We start from the raw sequence: 23,586 nt of genomic DNA, 5'->3' as shown, positions 1-23,586 counted from the left end.
TCTAAGTTTTCAAACCCTTTTTATTAACTTTCCTTTATTTTAATTATGTTTGAGAAATAGTGTGAATTAGTTTAGTTACGTTTCAAAAATAGCATGAATTATTTTAATTTTTGTTGTTTATCTTGAAAAAGATATAAGTATTATAATGGAGTAGAATCATAAAGGCATCCTTCTCCTTCATGAAAAATTCCAAACGTTAACGCGAACAAGGAAATTTATGGATTTTGTTTAGTGTGGGTGAATACATATAAACGCGACAAAGTATAAAGGCCTTCCTTGTAGCTTGATTCATTCCTTGTTTTAATATAGTCATGATGATGTTTTCCTCAAGTAATCCATCGATTCCATCCCTTTATATATGCTAGAGATGAAGAAGCTAATTAATGCTAACAAAAGTAAAGAATGTAAAGGAGGAAAAAAATAAGAGAAAAAAGAAAATAATATTGCAGTCTTATCGGATTAGAAATGTGATTGTGTAAATCCTAGTGTATCTAGGAGTATCTTGTATATTCCCTTTAGTAGTTTAATTCCTATTAGAGATGTAATCCCATTAGGGTACAGATTCTACCTATCATACTACTATCAATAAAGGTATAAGGGGATGATACAACATGCAACTTTGAATTACATTTCTCTTTTCTTTGTATTGCCGCCAGCCCCTCTCCCTCTCTGTCCTTTGTGCAGTTCAGTAAAATAGGCCTAGAACACGTTATCAGCACGCTCTTGCCAGAAGCTAAGGAAGTAAAAGATCGTGGATGAGGCTTTCTCTACAAATTCAAAGACTTTCAATTGATTTCTGCCAATCAGGTTCTTCTAAAATAAATTAAGATATTTGAAAAAACCTTGAAGCATGAAATAGGATTTCGAGTGCCACGTGTCGGGATGTAATTAGTTGTGCAAATTTTAGATAGGATCAAGTCTTTCTTGAGGTGGATGTTGAAATAACACCCACCCTTTACAAATTTCCCAACAACCGTGATGAGTAAAGGGTTTTTTCATGTCCTCCGTATACAATTCCTCCGCTTGGTGTATCTAGACAATATAATTACGAAAATTAAAGGAAATTTATTTATGAAATTAAATGTAATATAATTAAATATTTAAAATAACTTGTGAAAACACTTATTTCGTAGTAGTTTCGGGGATTCGGGGGAGTGGTGCCTCCATAGAACTCATAGTACTTTTTCGACGTACGAGTCCAAACACCTCACTTGTTTAAGAACTACTATTGACACTATCTTCCGAGACCCATCTATAGGCCCTGCAAATAGCTTCATCTTCTTTTCGGGTCCAAGCCTTTCCTTTCATTGCAGATGTGACCATTTGAAAATTTTTGAAAAAATTAAATGAAAGATTATTGGAAGAGGTAAGATAGTATGGAATGGTGAAAAGGATGCGAGAAATGGTGTAGGAATGACTTAGGTATTTATAGGAAAAAAAAAATTAGCATTCTTTTTTTTAAATTCGTCCAAAAAAAAAATCAAATTCTAATGGTAATCTGACGTCAACTAGCCGTTGGCTGTCAAGTGGGCTGGCTGGCTGGTTGGAAATGACCAACCCGCTGGCCTGATTTTGGTTTTATAGCCTAGTGGGGCCCAGAAACCCTTTGGCCTAGCCCTCAGTTAGAGATGGTTTTCGTGTCATTTAAAGCTATTTTTAACCCCATGGCCCTTTGACTGGGTCGGTTGGAGATGGCTAACCTCCTAAATTGTTCTCCTTTTTCTTCAAAATCTCATGTTCATCTATGTTTTGAATCATCAATGCGTAAATGTCGTGATGGGTTCTAACATGCTTTATTTCATCAAGAATGTCCTTAATTCATGTGATCGTGGAATTTAGGTGTAAAACTATGCGTGTTGTATGCGAATGCGGATTTATGGTTTGAAATGTTAATCAATACAAATGCATTACCTCACTGGTGTAACTCTAAGAAAGAATGGTGCGATGTGAGCTACATCATGAACTATTCTTGACGAATAGCCTATGGCGAGGCGTTAAGAAGATAAGTTTCTAATGAATGCGTCTATACATGTGTAGACGGCGGCGTGTATGCAAGATGAGCCTCTGTTAAGCATAGAGAAAATATGCGTATGATAGTTGTAGAGAAGATGAACAGTAGTCCTGGTAGGGAAGGTAAGCCTATCAAATTGGGAATCTTGGATAAGATATCCAATCTTCTTACGATTATGATTGCGTTATCTAATTTCTAAGATATCCTAATTTGACTTGAATTAGGGTTTTCTTACTTAGGAGACAAGTAACATCTTCAATGTGTAGTATGTCAGACTAAGGACTATGCTCATGGGTTACGAGTATTCCCGTCCCTCTTGCCACCCGAGATGCCAGAGGTTATAAGCCTAGAAAATCATATTCCCACATCCTGTATGTTATAAGGACCATTTTTTATTTTGTCCATACACAAAGAAACATCCATATATAGTTGGGATATTTATTTCACGAAAAAGGAAGAACATTCATAAAGGAATACAACTATGAAAATAGGGAAATGATATGCTTGGCATATTTATTTCACGAACAACAACCGCAGCAGGATATCTCCACCATTATCCAAGGAAACATTTGAACCAGCTTGCTGAGAGTTTTGGGTGCCTCTTAAGTCCATCATTGTAATCTATATAGACGAAACCAAATCGTAAGGTGTATCCAGAAGCCCATTCAAAATTGTCCAGCAATGACCATGCAAAGTATCCCTTCACATTTACACCATCACTGCACAAAAAAGGCGAATTTCAAATGTAAGTATGTCTAGTGTAGTGATAAGTAAAAGATATAAGTTAAACCTTATGTATCTTTTCAAAAGAACTTACTTGATTGCTTTTCGAAGATAGTCGAGGTGGTGGTAGTGGTAATCAATTCTGTGGGTATCATTGAGGGATTGCGGAAGTGACAATGTGGGGTCATCGAACTCGTCAAGGCCTGCAATATAATTAATTTTTTATTTGATGTTTTTAATTGACAAAGAGGCGAAGAATTATAGATTCATCATTTGATTCCTATCGATTCAACAGATTGCTAAATGTTTGAGAGTTCCCATCTAGTTTTATATGTAGATCACTTATAGATGTCAACTGCATTTTACACCAAATACATGTGAAGCATTAATTATTTAGTTAATTAAGGTTTAAAAATAATTACCGTTCTCAGTAATGTAAATGAGCGGATTATTATATTTGTGCTTTGCGTAGAGTAAAATCTCTCGAATGCCTTTTGGATAAACAGCTAGCCAGCTTGAAGCAGCCTGCAACCCCAATTTATGAAGGTAAGTTAACTAAATGAAAAACAACTACTCTTTGAATGCAAATAGTTTAGCTAATTGTTCGATGCGTACCAGAGGACCAATGGGGACTCCATTAAGCTCGGCTGCCACAACATTTATGAATATGAGATTTTAAATATTTTGATGAGCTTAAATTACTCAAATTAAATAATTGGTTTCTCACTTTGTACTCACTTGATTAAAAAACGCGAGCATCGGTCAGGAAGCTTTCATTTGCAGAATTATTATGAGGTTGATCGCTTGAATAGTGAGTAGTATAATAATTCATTCCAACAAAATCAAATGACCCTTTTATTAACTTGGATTCTTCTTGTGTAAATTTAGGTAATCTTTCTTTAACAAGAACTTGCATACTGTGCGGATATTGGCCGCTTGTCAATGGCTCCATAAACCTACATAATCATTGAAATTTCATCAATAAATTTTGTATTATTATCATATAAATGAACAGTTAATTGGGTTGATACATAAGTTTGGAATTAATAAACTTGCCATCCAAACATAAAATCCAAAGATCGATTTGCAGCATTCCGATGACGCGTTGCGTTAGAAACCGGCACAAACCAATTTGTCGCTAATGTTATTCCTATCACGCCTTCTTGAGATGCCTGCACATCACCACCCAAACTTGATTAGTTACGGTATGAAAAAAGGTAAATTAACCCTATCTCATTAATTTAATATTACAACATTGAGTATTAATATGACCTGATATTTAGTCTTGTACACTTTAACAGCATGTGCATGAGCGAGGAGGAAGTGGTGTGCTACTATATAGGGTTCGGTAGCCGAATCACCGCCGGTGCAGTTTGAGTTCTGCCAAGCAGAACATCGCCCGGGTGCTAATTCTCCTGATGCATAGCCAAAAGTAATAAAAGTATATGGCTCATTTAGTGTGATCCAATGCTTTACCCGATCGCCAAATAACTTAAAGCAAAGTTCTGCGTAGTCTCGAAAATGATTGCTGCAACATGGAAAATTAAAAATCAGTTGCATGCTGATTTTGAAGGTTTACGCATTATAGCAATATACATTTGAATATCTAAACGATCAATCGTCAAGATGATAAAGAATTATTATTAATTAGAGAATCAAAGTCTACTACTTACACAATTTGACGGTTTAAGAAACCACCATATTCTTCTTCTAAAGCTTGAGGAAGATCCCAATGAAAGATTGTCGCATATGGTGTTACACCTGTGCATGATCAATAAAAGCAACACGCTCGATTATATAACATGTAACTCTTAATATGTATATATGTACATGTGTGTGTGTGTGTGTGTGTGTGTGTAAGGTGGGATGATATATGAGATTAAGCAGTTGCATCACCTTTGTTTAGGAGTTCATTGATGAGATTGTTGTAGTATTGTACTCCTTCCTTGTTCACACCCCCACTTAGCTTTCCATCTAATTATATAATTAAAATTAAACCAGAACATAAGCAAATACATTCGAAAGGGGAACAAAATAGGTTAAACTACAGATATTATTGGTCATATTACTCAGAGCAAACATCATGCATGGACACACTACTTCGTCCCAACTAATTAATGCGAATGCGGATGATCAACTTACTTGGTAACAATCTGGACCATGAGATAGAGAACCTATAGGCATCCAATCCCATATCCTTCATAATCTTTACATCTTCCTATATAGAATAACGCAATATGTATTATAAGAAAATGCCTCATCTTCAACCTCCTTAATTTTCTTAAGGCCGTAAATTCTTTAATTCTCCTTATACTATTGAATAATTCAGAAGGACTGGAGAACAAAGTTAATGAAATTTTTGAACCTTATAGCGGTGGTATTGATCATCAGCCACGTCCCCATTGCTTCCATCAATGATTTTTTCTGCAATTAACCATGTAAAATTTTCATTATCTTCATAAACCTCATGGTTTAGGCCTCGTCCCCCATCAATGTCTAACCCTTGTAAAGGTTAAGAATAAATCTGTATTAATCAAGGTTCAATTCAATCTGGCACCGGTGTAGGTACCTGGATACTGGTGGGTGAAGTTATCCCATATGCTTGGTCCTTTACCACCTTCATCCCATGCGCCTTCATACTGAAATTAATTTACACATATAAGAGTACAAAATGAGCATGTTAGTATTTTCCTGCATGTATGCTAATAGGTCTGACATTAAATAAAAACCCCAACAACTTATTAAGTGCAGAAACACAAACTTGGTAAGATGCTGAAGCTGAACCAAATACAAAGCCTGATGGAAAACTGCTTCTGTTCAGGGAAGCAGTGCTATAACGACTAGGTATAACAGCACAAGTTTTACTATCTGCCGCTGCAAAGCCAGTTAGTAGTAGCACACCCAACAGCAGTGACTGTAACGTCATTGCCATTGCTAATTAGGGCTTTCGGTGAACTGGAATGGTTTTGGCCTTCCTCGCGTGGCGTTTATATAGAGAAAGTATGTATGTGGAAAACATGTAACCGTTAATATTTAATTAAGAAGGTGGATCAATACAGATAATAAATAATTAGTAAAAGTATAGTTTGTAAATAAGTACCAAAAGTCTTCGATATCAATTGGCTAGACACCTTCGTAACATTATAAATAATTTAGAATATCACGAGAATATAGCCCTATATAATCTAATCGTGATAAGGTCATGACTTGCATAGTTGCATTAAGTTGCCCTATATAATCTAATCGTGATAAGGTCATGACTTGCATTAAGTTGGGAATGTGAACATAGCGTACGTGCAACTTAATATCTTGGAGATTTCAATGAACAGATTATGGTGAGGTGAAAATTTTATTAGGGATGGGGTAAAAAAAGCAGGGGGTGAAAGTCTATTTCTTCACGTTTTTTTCCTCCAAACCTATTGAAATGTGTAACAAGTTAAGAGGTATTGTACATACAAAAACGAATTAAGTACTTGTTTGTGGGAACTGGATATACTGGTTTGTTAATATTAATGTTGTTCCATATTTTGTAATTATTTTAGAGTTAGATATGTTTACTTCCTGCTTGGAATTTGACAATTTGTTAAGGAAATTGAGCTGGTCTCAGTAACATAATAAAAGACTACAAAAGTGTGTTAGAGGGCTGACCACTACACCAAAACTGTCAAAAAGTGGATTGAAATAGAGATGTATCCCTATACTAGTTTGGAGGGTTCGCGCCTAATCCATTGCTACAGCAAAATTGTCAAAAAAAAAATAGTTATATTGTAGAAAATGTCAAAAAGTGGATTGAAATAGAGATGTATCCTTATGCTAGTTTGGAGGGTTCGCGCCTAAAGCATCACTACAGCAAAATTGTCGAAAAAATTAGTTATATTGTAGTTATGATAGTAGGCAACGGGAACAAAAAGGTTCCACAGTTCTGGTTCTAGACTTCTAAGAGAATAATTAGAAAACGAGAGTGTAAAGGGTAAAGTTTTAGTTATACTTTCTTGGGACAAAGGTCTTATGTACACGAATTTACACATCCATCTTGAATAAAACTTTTTTTATTTTTTTTTTATTTTTAAGAAACGTCTGCGATACAAGAGAATTTTATTGGTAATGAAAGAAAGTTACATCTAGTTAAAAGGGACATAAACTTTAACTCTCATAATACAAGGAAAAAAAAAAGAAGCTTTAATGAAAAGAACTTGGACCTAACTTTAATTTAACCAAATACTACCATAAACTATTATTTAACAAAAAAAACTTAAAATTTAATCTTAATGACAAACTATTCATATACTAGCCCTCCAAACATAAAAGCTCGCGACCGAACTAAAAGCTCAACACAATAATTTTTTTTTTCAAACTTGCCCCTAACGGAAAGCCTATTACCTTATTAAATATGAAGGTGATGAAATGGCGTCCACCATCCCCACTACCATTTTCCACTGCTGTCCACCATCCCACTTTCATTATTCCAACTACCACACGTGCCAAACTAATAAACAAAACCAACTGTCCTTTGTTTCACTATGGGTATGTAGAAAACTTGATTTTTAAAGTGAGCTTTAGATGATTTTTGTTTTTTTAATTCATAAAATATAGCTATTTTTGTATGTTTTTCTAATTCATAGAATATTGCTATTTTTGTATGTAAAAAGATTTCATGGTCCTGCAATTTAATTGCAGTCAAATTGTTTATTTATTTTTCGTTGCTCAACACAGTTTTGATACATTTCTCAACAGTCCTTATGTCGATTTTGTTTTTCCAGACACTGCTCCTCACAGAAGAATCCCAAAAGGGCCATGAATACAAAAAAGGAAAAACGTATTTATCAAAGTATTATATGTTTTCGAAACCCACAAAAAAAAAAAAAAAAACACCATGATTTTACATGAGAGAGAGGAGAGAGAATAGAGAAGAGGGGACTGAAAATTTCATGAAGCTGAATTCAACCTGTTGTACATAGCCAAATCAAAAGTAATCCATATATAGATTATACTATTAAATAGCAATATACAAGACTACCATTTTTTGGAGAAAGACGTGCGATCAATCAAGATTCAAGATTGTGTTATTGTGTCAAAACTTTGTCTTGATTTTGTTCATTTTCAAAAATAGTCTGTTATTTTAGTTTAATTTCTGAAATACTACAGGGTTATTTTGGTTCAGTTTCAGAAATAGTGTGGGTTATTTTGCTTTAGTTTTAGAAATAGTGTTTATTTTGTTCCCTTCCACAAATAGTGTGGGCTATTATGGCTCAGTTTTAGAAATAGTAAGTGACACACCCCGACCCGAAAAGTCCACTAGGACTCCGAATTGAGCTATGCTGGCAGACACCTGGAAGGTGACGAAGCCATAAAGTGAAGTGATGTGGAAGATGTGAATAAATTTAAACCTAAAAGTGCCTAAATACAAAGTGAGCTGTGAGTGGGAATGAACCCAATTCACACGTGATGACATAGCATAAGTACAGTACAGTAAAATAGAGTAAGAATTATACCATCGATGGTAATCGTCTACCCAAAGATTTGCCAATAATCCTCGTCCGTACGAAACTTTGCTACTAGAACCTAGGGGGGGCGAAAAACAGAAAGGTGAGTGGGCAAAAACAAAACTTTAGAAAACACAATTCTCTTTTCTGAAAGTAATAACCCCTCACTGTAAAACTCGTATAATTTCCCAGAAAATAATAATACGTAGGTACATAAGGATAATGCTTAGAAGCAGTGAAAATAGAGGTATGCTAGGTCAAGATGTTCAACCATAAAATGTGTAAGCTAGGTGATACGAATCAATGTAAAATAGTATGTCAGCCGGAGTCACCTAATGTGACATGTACAGCTGAATCTATAGCTCGTTAAGTATGCCTGCACACGAGTCCGAACCACCTATTGTGGTCTGTACGACAAGGCTAGGTGTAGATAAGTACGCTCAAGTACTACGATCACGTGAAGGCTTAGCGAATAATCGCGGGTCACCTACGAGTCGAAACCACCTATTATGGTCTGTACGACAAGGTTGTGCACCAAACTTGGATCCAAGGTGAGCGTGCGGTGCAGGAGGTGAACATAACGTGAAAGACTGTGCCCTGGCCATGGGCGGGAGCACTAACACTGAGGTGCAGGATAATGAGCTCTAAATGCATCTACGTATAATCACAACAATACATTCCACCATCATCAATATATATCACTTGAAGCTTACCTGAGCGTCTGCAGCGTCAAACTACAACATGCATATCTATTCTAATCCATATTCTAAAATGTAATGCAATTGACATGGCATTTAAAATCGTAAATCCATTTAAAAAAAATTTGGGAAAATGTAGAGCATATATATGTATATAGAAAACCAAAAGCCCACTCACCTGGACTTCGCGCTACAACTCCCTTGCACAAATATCAAGGTGTCACGAACGATCGTCGTCTAGAACAATTATCAAATAACGTCTCAGAATTCTTATCGATATAACACATTACTTACATAAAACACATCCCCAAGGACATTCTAAAATGATTCGAAACCCATTGACCAAAAGTCAACTGTCGGTCGACGGTAGGGTCCGCAACCCTACCTAACTAGATCCGGAAGATCCATACCTCAGAATTTTTATCCGTAACATCCAAAGATCTACATTATTTTTCTAGAACAATATACTAAAGTTTCATTATGATCCAACGGTTGGATCTTCGCCAATTGCAAATTCAAGTGGTGGTCAATGTTTTATTTTACAAACTTACAAATCTAATTTGGGAAGATCCGTACGTCGGATTCCCAATCTGTAAGTTCCTAAGATCCTCAAATATTACGAATAATAAGCTATTAAAGTTTGGTGATGATCCAACGGTTGGATCGTCGATTCTTATAATGACCAAGTAACGGACCTTAGCGAAATTGTACCAAAACAATGGAATTTTGTTAATCGGACATCACATATGGAATTGGGTATGAAGTTTAGCCTAGGAAGGTTAGGGGATGCCTCGACCCACACGTTTCTGTATCCGACGATCGACCGCCCCAACTCGCCAGAAAAATCAACTATTTCTAAAAATTCTCAAACTTCACAAAAATGAAGATCTCAATGAGTAAAGCAAGTCTTATACCTGTGGCCAAGTCCAATTTGGCCGGGAAGAGCTTCAAATCGCCAAGAACTCGTCGGAACCCTATAATTTGGGTGTCCTTCAATTCGATCAATCCGCAACACCACGGCCCCTAAAACTGTTTGGGCTTTGTTCCGACCTCTAGAGAAGTGTTTTAGAAATGGGTGGATCGTTTCCTAGTACCCACGAAGCCGTGTGTCGGCCTTCACGAAATTGGAACCAAAACTCTCTGTTTTTTGGCTGAAATGGTGGATGGGAGGCCACATGAGTGATTTGCAGGTGATTGATGGTGGTGATCAACAAGAAAAATGGCGGAAATTCGCCAGATTTGGAACCGAGTCGAAACTAGGTTATGCACGGGTTGAAAGGGAAGGGTTTATGATCCCGTGCCTCTCACTCCTCTCTCCTTTCTTCCCTTCTCTTCCTCCCATTGGTCCACTCACCTCCTCCTTCTCTGGTTCGTCCGCCTCCCATCAGATGGGGACTTCCTCCCCCATACCACCTTCCTTCCATTTCTCCTCATTTTTTGATTGGTCATCTCTTTCTTTTAACTTAGCGGCCCTTTATTTCCTTCCCTTACTTCTGATTGGTTACCATTCCCATATGGTGGGAGTTCAAATAATTTATAATCTAAAATGTAAGTAATCAATTTCAAACGTCCGTAACTATACCATTATAATCCGGACTAGCAAACGATCTTCGCCTATGCGTTCATACCATCGTTAAAACTCTATGTTTTCAAACCCTTTTCATTAATTTTCCTTTATTTTAATTATGTTTCAGAAATAGTGTGAATTAGTTTAGTTATGTTTCAAAAATAGTGTGAATTTTTTTTTTTGTTTATCTTGAAAAAGATATAAGTATTATAATGGAGTAGAATCACAAAGGCATCCTTCTCCTTCATGATAAATTCCAAATGTTAACGCGAACAAGGAAATTTAAGGATTCTATTTAGTGTGGGTGAATACATATAAACGCGACAAAGTATAAAGGCCTTTCTGTTTGTTCTTAAAAGTGTGCACCATGACTTATGGCACCATGCAATGCTGGAAGAATTTGGACTCAATGCAGAATAATGGTGTATGGACACTTGTTCCTTGCAGTGACAATTGCAAACCAATAGGCTGCAAATGGGTGTTTAAGACAAAAAGAGATTCCCAAGGCAACATCAAGAGGCACAAGGCTTGCTTAGTGGCAAAAGGTTTCACTCAACGTGAAGGCATCGATTACAATGAAACTTTCTCTCCAATTTCGTCCAAAGACCCCATGAGAATAGTTATGACACTCATAGCACATTATGATTTAGAGCTCTATCAAATGGATGTGAAAACTACGTTCCTTAATGGTGATTTAGAACAAGAGATCTTCATGCATCAACCTCCAGGATTTGTTGAAAGGGGGAAGGAATCTATGGTGTGCAAATTAAACAAGTCACTCTATGGATTGAAATAGGCTTCTCAGCAGTGGTATAAGAAATTTGATCAAGTTGTCACGAGCCTTGGTTTCTAGGAAAACAAGATAGATGACTGCATATATGTCAAGGTCGGTGGCTAAAAAATCATTTTTCTTGTCATATATGTTGATGATATCTTATTAGCAACCTCAGACATGTCCTTATTGCATGAGACTAAAAGAATGCCTGCTGATGCATTTGATATGAAAGACCTAGGAGAAGCTCATTTTTTCTTAGGCATTTAAATAACAAGAGATTGATCAAAGAAGATTTTAGGATTGTCTTAAAAGAACTACATTGACAGAATAATAAAGAGGTTTAATATGGTAAAGTGTTCTAGTGGAGAGCTGCCAATTGGCAAAGGGGATAAATTGAGCAAAGAGCAATGTCCCAAGAATGAACTTGAGAAGGAGACCATGAAAGATAATCCATATGCATTGTTTGTGGGCAGTTTGATGTATGCTCATATTTTTACAAGGCTAAACTTGGCATTTGGAATGAGTGTGCTAGGTAGGTTTCAATCAAATCCTGTTGAAGCTCATTGGGTTATAGCAAAGAAAGTATTAAGGTACTTGAGAATGACTAGATATTACATGCTTGTGTACAATTGTGTCTAAGACATGGAAATGATTGCTTACACATATTCAAATATGGCAGGGTGCGTGGATGATAGAAAATCAAGAAGTGGTTATATGTTTATATTGGCTGGTTTTGCAATCTCATGGAAGAGTACAAAACAAAAGGCCACTGCTTCTTCTACAATGGAGGCAGAATTCATTAGCTGTTACACTGCAAGTAAACAGGCCATTTGTATCAAGAATATGATGAAATGTCTGCGAGTGATAGATTATATAGAAAAACCTTTGAAGGTGTACTGTGATAACAAGGCTGCAGTTTTCTTCTCAAAGAATAAGCGTTGCAGACTAATAGATATAAAATATTTGCAAGTGAAGGATGAAGTGAAAAGTGGAATGGTGGAAATTGAGCACATTGGCACAACTCTTATGATAGCTGACCCTTTGACAAAGGCTTTACCAGTGGGTGTGTTCAAGAGGCATGTGTTCAATATGGGAGTTCAAGAACCATTTGATTCAGTTAATGAGTAAGAGTAGACATTCATCAATTGGTTTTGTTCTCTACTCAAACTTTTGAATAAGTTAGTTTCCCTTATGTTCATTTAATCATTGTTCTTGTAATATTGCATTGACTATTGAAGTTTGTTTGACAAAATAATTATGCGAGTAAAACTGGAGTATTACTCAGTTTTCTATTAAGAATGTTGATGAGTAATTCAACTATTTTGATTACCATGATTATGTTAACAACAAAGTGCTAACAAATTGATTGTGCATGTGATTATAGAGTGCAAGTGCAGCTAGATATATACTTGGTTTTCTGTAGTCCTGTAATCAATCTGAGAGTGACAGGTTGTTCAAAGGGAAGTTTCATACTATTGTAAGACTTTGTGATCACCATGTATTCTTTCATTATGGGGGATTATCGTTGGCAGAATGTAAGATCTCGTTGAGTAATTAGCGAGATCATATTGTGAATGTCAATGAGATTTTCTTGAGATTACTTGGTTGACAAGTAATCTTGTAATAGCCCTAATAGAGTAAGAATCGTGAAGTCTTAAACCCTAATGCAACTAACTTATGGCAAAGCCCTATTACAGTAAACATAGATTGATATCATGGTAATATTTTGATATGGTTGTGATTATATTGATATTATCTATTCTAAAATTGAGGAAAGATTTGACTGTAGCTTAGCTACAGTCAAAATTTTGTCCCTTGATTTTGCCTTATTTACACACTGCTGCCACCAAATCTGTGGCTGGGTTGGGGTTTGGGCTGCCTCAATTTTTTTCATGGGCTTCGTTGGTTTTCGGTAAAAGCCCGGCCCTCAGTTGGACCCTCAGTCGTTTGATGACAGTTCTGCCCATCAAAGCTTAAAATTTGACAGTAGGGATGATGTGTTTGGAAGGGCAATTTAGTCCTCTAATGTTTTGAGCGAATTGTGGGGTAGGTTTGGCTTCGTTGTCATTTGATGAGGATTTTGGGGGATGGACCGCCCTTGAGATTAAGAGTGTGTGTGAGAGAGAGATATGGGAGGATTTGTGGAGGGATTTTAGGGATTTTGTTAGAAAGGGAGATGAGACAGAGACAGAGAGAGAGATTTCAGCGATTTGAAAATTCATCCCTTTCACACAAGCTCTGCAAATCAGTCTTCCTTTCTTTTCTATCTACCGTTTGCATATTTCTCTCACCAATTATCAACGCCGGTTCTTGCTCAGAAACTTTTGCGCTTTTGCAAAATTCTTTTGTTTGAAAACCCTCAACCCTTACAAGTTTCTGCCTTTTTTGAATTTAGTCGGAATCCAATTTCTTGCTCACATAACGTAGCGTTTCCTGGTGAGTTTTTCGTCTTTCTCAGTGTGCTTGATTTTTACTTTTTTTTTGGGATTTGTGTGTGGTTGCCTGATTTGATTTGGTTTTTGCTTTCAGGAAAAGCTGGGTTTCGAATTTTGGGGTTTTTGCATACAAGATTGGAAGCCCTTTCTTATCAAGGTATATAATTTCTGTTGTTCATATTATATCTTTTGTTGAACAAAATTTAAATATTTTGGGGTCCTGTTCCATTTGCTGATCCATTTTCTGTAAATATTTTATTTTTTTTCATTTTTGGAGTTTTGTTCCTACGTTCGGATTTTGAGTGTGGTTGTAGTTTTTTGGGGCTTTTGTGTGCAAGTGTTTTGATACATTTTTTTTTCAGACACTGCTCCTGACGAAAGAATCCCAAAAGGGCCATGAATACAAAAAGGGAAAAAAGTATTTATCAAAGTATTATATGTTTTTGAAATCCACAAAAAAAAAAAAAAACACCATAAATTTACATGAGAGAGAGGAGAGAGACTAGAGAAGAGGGGACTGAAAATTTCATGAAGCTGAATTCAACCTGTTATACATAGCCAAATCAAAAGTAATCCATATGTAGATTATACTATGAAATAGCAATATATAAGACTACCATTTTTTGGAGAAAGACGTGCAATCAATCAAGATTCAAGATTGTGTTATTTTGTCAAAACTTTGTCTTTATTTTGTCCATTTTCAAAAATAGTCTGAGTTATTTTAGTTTAATTTCTGAAATAGTACGGGGTTATTTTGGTTCAGTTTCAGAAATAGTGTGAGTTATTTTGCTGTAGTTCCCGAAATAGAGTGGATTATTTTTGTTCAGTTTAAAAAATTGTGTGGGTTATATTGTTGTAGTTATAAAAATAGTGTATTTTGTTCCCTTCAAGAAATAGTGTGGGTTATTTTGGTTCAGTTTTCAGAAATAGTGTGTAATTTTGCTATAGTTCCAAAAATAGTATGAGTTATTTTGGTTTAGTTTTAGATATAGTGTTGGTTATTTTGCTTTAGTTTTAGAAATAGTGTTTATTTTGTTCCCTTCCACAAATAGTGTGGGCTATTATGGCTCAGTTTCATAAATAGTATGTGACACACCCCGACCCGAAATGTCCACTAGGACTCCGAACCAAGCTGTGTTGGCGAACACCTAGAAGGTGACGAAGACATAAAGTGTAGTGATCTGGAAAATGTGAATAAATTTAAACCTAAAAGTGCCCAAATACAGAGTGAGCTGTGAGCGGGAATGAACCCAATTCACACGTGATGACATAGCATAAGTACAGTACAGTAAAATAGAGTGAGAATTATACCATCGATGGTAATCGTCTACACCAAGATTTGCCAATAATCCTCGTCGGTACGAAACTTTGCTACTAGAAGCTAGGGGGCGAAAAAAAAAATGGGTGAGTGGGCAAAAACAAAACTATTGAAAACACAATTCTCTTTTCTGAAAGTAATAACCCCGCACTATAAAACTCGTATAATTTCCCAGAAAATAACAACACGTAGGTACATAAGGATAATGCTTAGAAGCAATGAAAACAGAGGTATGCCAAGTCAAGATGTTCAACCATAAAATGTGTAAGCCAGGTGATACGAATCAATGTAAAATAGTATGCTAGCCGGAGTCACCTAATGTGACATGTACGGCTGAATCTATAGCTCGTCAAGTATGTCTGCACACAAGTTCGAACCACCTATTGTGGTCTGTACGACAAGGCTGGGTGTAGATAAGTACGCTCAAGTGCCACGATCACGTGAAGGCTGTGCGAATAATCGCGGGTCACCTACGAGTGGTCTGTACGACAGGGTTGTGAACCAAACTTGGATCCAAGGTGAGCGTGCGGTGCAAGAGGTGAACATAACGTGAAATACTGTGCCTCGGCCACGGGCGGGAGCACTAACACCAGGGTACATGATAATGAGCTCTAAATGCATCTACATATAATCACAACAATACATTCCACTATCATCAATATATATCACTTTGAGCTTACCTGAGCGCCCGCAGCGTCAAACAACAACATGCATATCTATTCTAATGCATATTCTAAAATGTAATGCAATTGACATGGCATTTAAAATCGTAAATCCATTTAAAACAATTTCTGAGAAAATGTAGAGCATATATATGTATATAGAAAACCAAAAGCCCACTCACCTAGAGTTCGTGCTGCAACTCGCTTGCACGAATATCAAGGTGTCATGAACGATCGTCGTCTAGAACAATTATCAAATAACGTCTCAGAATTCTTATCGATAGAACATGTAACTTACAAAAAACACATCCCCAAGGAAATTCTAAAACGATTTGAAACCCATTGACCAAAAGTCAACTGTCGGTCAATGGTCGACGGTAGGGTCCGCAACCCTATGTAACGCGATCTGGAAGATCCGTACCTCGTATTTTTGATCTGTAACTTCCAAAGATCTACATTATGCTTCTAGAACATCATCCTAAAGTTTTATTATGATCCAACGGTTGGATCTTCGCCAATTGCAAATTCAAGTGGTGGTCAACGTTTTATTTTACAAACTTACAAACCTAATTTGGGAAGATCCGTACGTCGGATTCCCAATCTGTAAGTTCCTAAGGTCCTTAAATATTACGAACAATAACCTATTAAAGTTTGGTGACGATCCGACAGTTGGATCGTCGATTCTTATAATGACCAAGTAACGGACCTTAGCGAAATTGTACTAAAACAATGGAATTTCGTTAATCGGACATCACATATGGCATTGGGTATGAAGTTTAGCCTAGGAAGGTCAGGGGATGCCTCGACCCACTCGTTTTTGTATCCGACGGTCGACCGCCCCAACTCGCCAAAAAAATCAACTATTTCTAAAAATTCTCAAACTTCACAAAAATGAAGATCTCAGTGAGTAAAGCAAGTCTTATACATGCGGCCAAGTCCAATTTGGCCGGGAAGAGCTTCAAATCGCCAAGAACTCGTCGGAACCCTAGATTTTGGATGTCCTTTAATTCGATCAATCCGCAATACCACGGCCCCTAAAACTGTTTGGGCTTTGTTCCTGACCTCCAGAGAAGAGTTTTAGAAATGGGTGGATCATCGCCTAGTACCCACGAAGCTGTGCGTCGGCCTTCACGAAATTGGAACCAAAACTCTCTGTTTTTTGGCTGAAATGGTGGATGGGAGGCCACATGAGTGATTTGCAGGTGATGGATGGTGGTGATCAACGAGAAAAATGGCGGAAATTCGCCGGATTTGGAACCGGGTCGAAACTGGGTTGTGCACGGGTTGAAAGGGAAGGGTTCATGATCCCGTGCCTCTCACTCCTCTCTCCTTTCTTCCCTTCTCTTCCTCCCATTGGTCCACTCACCTCCTCCTTCTCTGGTTCGTCCGCCTCCCATTAGATGGGGACTTCCTCCCCCGTACCACCTTCCTTCCATTTAGCGGTCCCTTACTTCTGATTGGTTACCATTCCCACATGGTGGGAGTTCAAATAATTTATAATCTAAAATGTAAGTAACCAATTTCAAACGTCCGTAACTATACCGTTATAATCCGGACTAGCAAACGGTCTTTGCCTATGCGTTCATACCATCGAGTACTATGCAAACGCCAAAAGAATAAGTCATACGCTTCTCTAGACGATGGCTTGCCTTTAGAGCATTTTCGTCAATTCACGTTTTTAAAATTAATAAAAACGTAAAATTAGAAACGGGTTGTCACAGTATGAGTTAGTTTGCCGTGGTTTCAGAAATAGTGGGAGTTATATTAAGGGAACTTTAACGAAAAGTTTCTGGTACTATTCACTTTAACGAAAAACCACATTTTTACACTAAAAAGTCAATCATGGTACTATTCACTTTACCCTTTATTTTGTCCTTATCGTTAAAACTCTAAGTTTTCAAACCCTTTTCATTAACTTTCCTTTATTTTAATTATGTTTGAGAAATAGTGTGAATTAGTTTAGTTACGTTTCAAAAATAGCGTGAATTATTTTAATTTTTGTTGTTTATCTTGAAAAAGATATAAGTATTATAATGGAGTAGAATCATAAAGGCATCCTTCTCCTTCATGAAAAATTCCAAACGTTAACGCGAACAAAGAAATTTAAGGATTTTGTTTAGTGTGGGTGAATACATATAAACGCGACAAAGTATAAAGGCCTTCCTGTTTGTAGCTTGATTCATTCCTTGTTTTAATATAGTCATGATGATGTTTTCCTCAAGTAATCCATCGATTCCATCCCTTTATATATGCTAGAGATGAAGAAGCTAATTAATGCTAACAAAAGTAAAGAATGTAAAGGAGAAAAAAAATAAGAGAAAAAAGAAAATAATATTGCAGTCTTATCGGATTAGAAATTTGATTGTGTAAATCCTAGTGTATCTAGGAGTATCTTGTATATTCCCTTTAGTAGTTTAATTCCTATTAGAGATGCAATCCCATTAGGGTACAGATTCTACCTATCCTACTACTATCAATAAAGGTATAAGGGGATGATACAACATGCAACTTTGAATTACATTTCTCTTTTCTCTGTATTGCCGCCAGCCCCTCTCCCTCTCTGTCCTTTGTACAGTTCAGTAAAATAGGCCTACAACACGTTATCAGCACGCTCTTGCCAGAAGCTAAGGAAGTAAAAGATCGTGGATGAGGCTTTCTCTACAAATTCAAAGACTTTCAATTGATTTCTGCCAATCAGGTTCTTCTAAAATAAATTAAGATATTTGAAAAAACCTTGAAGCATGAAATAGGATTTCGAGTGCCACGTGTCGGGATGTAATCAGTTGTGCAAATTTTAGATAGGATCAAGTCTTTCTTGAGGTGGATGTTGAAATAACACCCACCCTTTACAAATTTACCAACAACCGTGATGAGTAAAGGGTTTTTTCATGTCCTCCGTATACAATTCCTCCGCTTGGTGTACCTAGACAATATAATTACGAAAATTAAAGGAAATTTATTTATGAAATTAAATGTAATATAATTAAATATTTAAAATAACTTGTGAAAACACTTATTTCGTAGTAGTTTCGGGGATTCGGGGGAGTGGTGCCTCCATAGAACTCATAGTACTTTTTCGACGTACGAGTCCAAACACCTCACTTGTTTAAGAACTACTCTTGACACTATCTTCCGAGACCCATCTATAGGCCCTGCAAAGAGCTTCATCTTCTTTTCGGTTCCAAGCCTTTCCTTTCATTGCAAATGTGGCCATTTGAAAATTATTGAAAAAATTAAATGAAAGATTATTGGAAGAGATAAGATAGTATGGAATGGTGAAAAGGATGCGAGAAATGGTGTAGGAATGACTTAGGTATTTATAGGAAAAAAAAATTAGCATTCTTTTTTTTAAATTCGTCCAAAAAAAAAAAATCAAATTCCAATGGTAATCTGACGTCAACTAGCCGTTGGCTGTCAAGTGGGCTGGCTGGCTGGCTGGTTGGAAATGACCAACCCGCTGGCCTGATTTTGGTTTTATAGCCTAGTGGGGCCCAGAAACCCTTTGGCCTAGCCCTCAGTTAGAGATGGTTTTCGTGTCATTTAAAGCTATTTTTAACCCCCTGGCCCTTTGACTGGGTCGGTTAGAGATGGCTAACCTCCTAAATTGTTCTCCTTTTTCTTCAAAATCTCATGTTCATCTATGTTTTGAATCATCAATGCGTAAATGTCGTGATGGGTTCTAACATGCTTTATTTCATCAAGAATGTCCTTAATTCATGTGATCGTGGAATTTAGGTGTAAAACTATGCGTGTTGTATGCGAATGCGGATTTATGGTTTGAAAGGTTAATCAATACAAATGCATTACCTCACTGGTGTAACTCTAAGAAAGAATGGTGCGATGTGAGCTACATCATGAACTATTCTTGACGAATAGCCTATGGCGAGGCGTTAAGAAGATAAGTTTCTAATGAACGCGTCTATACATGTGTAGACGGCGGCGTGTATGCAAGATGAGCCTCTGTTAGGCATAGAGAAAATATGCGTATGATAGTTGTAGAGAAGATGAACAGTAGTCCTGGTAGGGAAGGTAAGCCTATCAAATTGGGAATCTTGGATAAGATATCCAATCTTCTTACGATTATGATTGCGTTATCTAATTTCTAAGATATCCTAATTTGACTTGAATTAGGGTTTTCTTACTTAGGAGACAAGTAACATCTTCAATGTGTAGTATGTCAGACTAAGGACTATGCTCATGGGTTACGAGTATTCCCGTCCCTCTTGCCACCCGAGATGCCACAGGTTATAAGCCCAGAAAATCATATTCCCACATCCTGTATGTTATAAGGACCATTTTTTATTTTGTCCATACACAGAAACATCCATATATAGTTGGGATATTTATTTCACGAAAAAGGAAGAACAGTCATAAAGGAATACAACTATGAAAATAGGGAAATGATATGTTTGGCATATTTTTCACGAACAACAACCGCAGCAGGATATCTTCACCATTATCCAAGGAAACATTTGAACCAGCTTGCTGAGAGTTTTGGGTGCCTCTTAAGTCCATCATTGTAATCTATATAGACGAAACCAAATCGTAAGGTGTATCCAGAAGCCCATTCAAAATTGTCCAGCAATGACCATGCAAAGTATCCCTTCACATTTACACCATCACTGCACAAAAAAGGCGAATTTCAAATGTAAGTATGTCTAGTGTAGTGATAAGTAAAAGATATAAGTTAAACCTTATGTAACTTTTCAAAAGAACTTACTTGATTGCTTTTCGAAGATAGTCGAGGTGGTGGTAGTGGTAATCAATTCTGTGGGTATCATTGAGGGATTGCGGAAGTGACAATGTGGGGTCATCGAACTCGTCAAGGCCTGCAATATAATTAATTTTTTATTTGATGTTTTTAATTGACAAAGAGGCGAAGAATTATAGATTCATCATTTGATTCCTATCGATTCAACAGATTGCTAAATGTTTGAGAGTTCCCATCTAGTTTTATATGTAGATCACTTATAGATGTCAACTGCATTTTACACCAAATACATGTGAAGCATTAATTATTTAGTTAATTAAGGTTTAAAAATAATTACCATTCTCAGTAATGTAAATGAGCGGATTATTATATTTGTGCTTTGCGTAGAGTAAAATCTCTCGAATGCCTTTTGGATAAACAGCTAGCCAGATTGAAGCAGCCTGCAACCCCAATTTATGAAGGTAAGTTAACTAAATGAAAAACAACTACTCTTTGAATGCAAATAGTTTAGCTAATTGTTCGATGCGTACCAGAGGACCAATGGGGACTCCATTAAGCTCGGCTGCCACAACATTTATGAATATGAGATTTTATATATTTTGATGAGCTTAAATTACTCAAATTAAATAATTGGTTTCTCACTTTGTACTCACTTGATTAAAAAACGCGAGCATCGGTCAGGAAGCTTTCATTTGCAGAATTATTATGAGGTTGATCGCTTGAATAGTGAGTAGTATAATAATTCATTCCAACAAAATCAAATGACCCTTTTATTAACTTGGATTCTTCTTGTGTAAATTTAGGTAATCTTTCTTTAACAAGAACTTGCATACTGTGCGGATATTGGCCGCTTGTCAATGGCTCCATAAACCTACATAATCATTGAAATTTCATCAATAAATTTTGTATTATTATCATATAAATGAACAGTTAATTGGGTTGATACATAAGTTTGGAATTAATAAACTTGCCATCCAAACATAAAATCCAAAGATCGATTTGCAGCATTCCGATGACGCGTTGCGTTAGAAACCGGCACAAACCAATTTGTCGCTAATGTTATTCCTATCACGCCTTCTTGAGATGCCTGCACATCACCACCCAAACTTGATTAGTTACGGTATGAAAAAAGGTAAATTAACCCTATCTCATCAATTTAATATTACAACATTGAGTATTAATATGACCTGATATTTAGTCTTGTACACTTTAACAGCATGTGCATGAGCGAGGAGGAAGTGGTGTGCTACTATATAGGGTTCGGTAGCCGAATCACCGCCGGTGCAGTTTGAGTTCTGCCAAGCAGAACATCGCCCGGGTGCTAATTCTCCTGATGCATAGCCAAAAGTAATAAAAGTATATGGCTCATTTAGTGTGATCCAATGCTTTACCCGATCGCCAAATAACTTAAAGCAAAGTTCTGCGTAGTCTCGAAAATGATTGCTGCAACATGGAAAATTAAAAATCAGTTGCATGCTGATTTTGAAGGTTTACGCATTATAGCAATATACATTTGAATATCTAAACGATCAATCGTCAAGATGATAAAGAATTATTATTAATTAGAGAATCAAAGTCTACTACTTACACAATTTGACGGTTTAAGAAACCACCATATTCTTCTTCTAAAGCTTGAGGAAGATCCCAATGAAAGATTGTCGCATATGGTGTTACACCTGTGCATGATCAATAAAAGCAACACGCTCGATTATATAACATGTAACTCTTAATATGTATATATGTACATGTGTGTGTGTGTGTGTGTGTGTGTGTAAGGTGGGATGATATATGAGATTAAGCAGTTGCATCACCTTTGTTTAGGAGTTCATTGATGAGATTGTTGTAGTATTGTACTCCTTCCTTGTTCACACCCCCACTTAGCTTTCCATCTAATTATATAATTAAAATTAAACCAGAACATAAGCAAATACATTCGAAAGGGGAACAAAATAGGTTAAACTACAGATATTATTGGTCATATTACTCAGAGCAAACATCATGCATGGACACACTACTTCGTCCCAACTAATTAATGCGAATGCGGATGATCAACTTACTTGGTAACAATCTGGACCATGAGATAGAGAACCTATAGGCATCCAATCCCATATCCTTCATAATCTTTACATCTTCCTATATAGAATAACGCAATATGTATTATAAGAAAATGCCTCATCTTCAACCTCCTTAATTTTCTTAAGGCCGTAAATTCTTTAATTCTCCTTATACTATTGAATAATTCAGAAGGACTGGAGAACAAAGTTAATGAAATTTTTGAACCTTATAGCGGTGGTATTGATCATCAGCCACGTCCCCATTGCTTCCATCAATGATTTTTTCTGCAATTAACCATGTAAAATTTTCATTATCTTCATAAACCTCATGGTTTAGGCCTCGTCCCCCATCAATGTCTAACCCTTGTAAAGGTTAAGAATAAATCTGTATTAATCAAGGTTCAATTCAATCTGGCACCGGTGTAGGTACCTGGATACTGGTGGGTGAAGTTATCCCATATGCTTGGTCCTTTACCACCTTCATCCCATGCGCCTTCATACTGAAATTAATTTACACATATAAGAGTACAAAATGAGCATGTTAGTATTTTCCTGCATGTATGCTAATAGGTCTGACATTAAATAAAAACCCCAACAACTTATTAAGTGCAGAAACACAAACTTGGTAAGATGCTGAAGCTGAACCAAATACAAAGCCTGATGGAAAACTGCTTCTGTTCAGGGAAGCAGTGCTATAACGACTAGGTATAACAGCACAAGTTTTACTATCTGCCGCTGCAAAGCCAGTTAGTAGTAGCACACCCAACAGCAGTGACTGTAACGTCATTGCCATTGCTAATTAGGGCTTTCGGTGAACTGGAATGGTTTTGGCCTTCCTCGCGTGGCGTTTATATAGAGAAAGTATGTATGTGGAAAACATGTAACCGTTAATATTTAATTAAGAAGGTGGATCAATACAGATAATAAATAATTAGTAAAAGTATAGTTTGTAAATAAGTACCAAAAGTCTTCGATATCAATTGGCTAGACACCTTCGTAACATTATAAATAATTTAGAATATCACGAGAATATAGCCCTATATAATCTAATCGTGATAAGGTCATGACTTGCATAGTTGCATTAAGTTGCCCTATATAATCTAATCGTGATAAGGTCATGACTTGCATTAAGTTGGGAATGTGAACATA

At 36.5% G+C, this 23,586-nt stretch overlaps 2 protein-coding genes across 2 annotated transcripts; both read right to left on the bottom strand.

Moving 5' to 3' along the window:
• Window positions 1-2,429: 2,429 nt before the first annotated feature.
• Window positions 2,430-5,707, bottom strand: LOC114823889 (beta-glucosidase 12-like). The gene is made up of 13 exons (XM_070822233.1): window positions 5,496-5,707; window positions 5,304-5,373; window positions 5,100-5,158; window positions 4,877-4,952; window positions 4,631-4,708; window positions 4,408-4,495; window positions 4,007-4,262; window positions 3,791-3,906; window positions 3,473-3,690; window positions 3,350-3,381; window positions 3,157-3,259; window positions 2,829-2,937; window positions 2,430-2,730 (listed from the first exon to the last, which is right to left on the bottom strand). Exons 1-9 carry the CDS (start codon window positions 5,664-5,666, stop codon window positions 3,477-3,479), a joined length of 1,128 nt encoding a protein of 375 aa, XP_070678334.1. The 5' UTR covers window positions 5,667-5,707; the 3' UTR covers window positions 2,430-2,730; window positions 2,829-2,937; window positions 3,157-3,259; window positions 3,350-3,381; window positions 3,473-3,476.
• A 14,226-nt stretch (window positions 5,708-19,933) lies between these two features.
• LOC139196376 (beta-glucosidase 12-like) lies at window positions 19,934-23,271 on the bottom strand. The gene is made up of 13 exons (XM_070822232.1): window positions 23,060-23,271; window positions 22,868-22,937; window positions 22,664-22,722; window positions 22,441-22,516; window positions 22,195-22,272; window positions 21,972-22,059; window positions 21,571-21,826; window positions 21,355-21,470; window positions 21,037-21,254; window positions 20,914-20,945; window positions 20,721-20,823; window positions 20,393-20,501; window positions 19,934-20,294 (listed from the first exon to the last, which is right to left on the bottom strand). Exons 1-9 carry the CDS (start codon window positions 23,228-23,230, stop codon window positions 21,041-21,043), a joined length of 1,128 nt encoding a protein of 375 aa, XP_070678333.1. The 5' UTR covers window positions 23,231-23,271; the 3' UTR covers window positions 19,934-20,294; window positions 20,393-20,501; window positions 20,721-20,823; window positions 20,914-20,945; window positions 21,037-21,040.
• Window positions 23,272-23,586: the final 315 nt, after the last annotated feature.

Source organism: Malus domestica, chromosome 05 (genome assembly GCF_042453785.1).
Source record: "Malus domestica chromosome 05, GDT2T_hap1".
Taxonomy (NCBI): domain Eukaryota; kingdom Viridiplantae; phylum Streptophyta; class Magnoliopsida; order Rosales; family Rosaceae; genus Malus; species Malus domestica.
Note: the sequence above shows the minus strand (reverse complement) of the source record. Positions and strands in the feature narration are given on the sequence as shown.

Bases quoted from the DNA above. Each gene is read 5' to 3' on its own strand.
- LOC114823889 (XM_070822233.1), bottom strand. From the start codon at position 5,666: ATGGCAATGACGTTACAGTCACTGCTGTTGGGTGTGCTACTACTAACT. The intron at 4,953-5,099 runs GTTCAAAAATTT...TATTCTATATAG, and splicing joins ATCAATACCACCGCTATAAG to GAAGATGTAAAGATTATGAA. The intron at 3,691-3,790 runs GCAAGTTTATTA...ATGATTATGTAG, and splicing joins TTGGATTTTATGTTTGGATG to GTTTATGGAGCCATTGACAA.
- LOC139196376 (XM_070822232.1), bottom strand. From the start codon at position 23,230: ATGGCAATGACGTTACAGTCACTGCTGTTGGGTGTGCTACTACTAACT. The intron at 22,938-23,059 runs GTTTGTGTTTCT...AATTAATTTCAG, and splicing joins CAGCTTCAGCATCTTACCAA to TATGAAGGCGCATGGGATGA. The intron at 22,060-22,194 runs GTGATGCAACTG...GATCATGCACAG, and splicing joins CAATGAACTCCTAAACAAAG to GTGTAACACCATATGCGACA.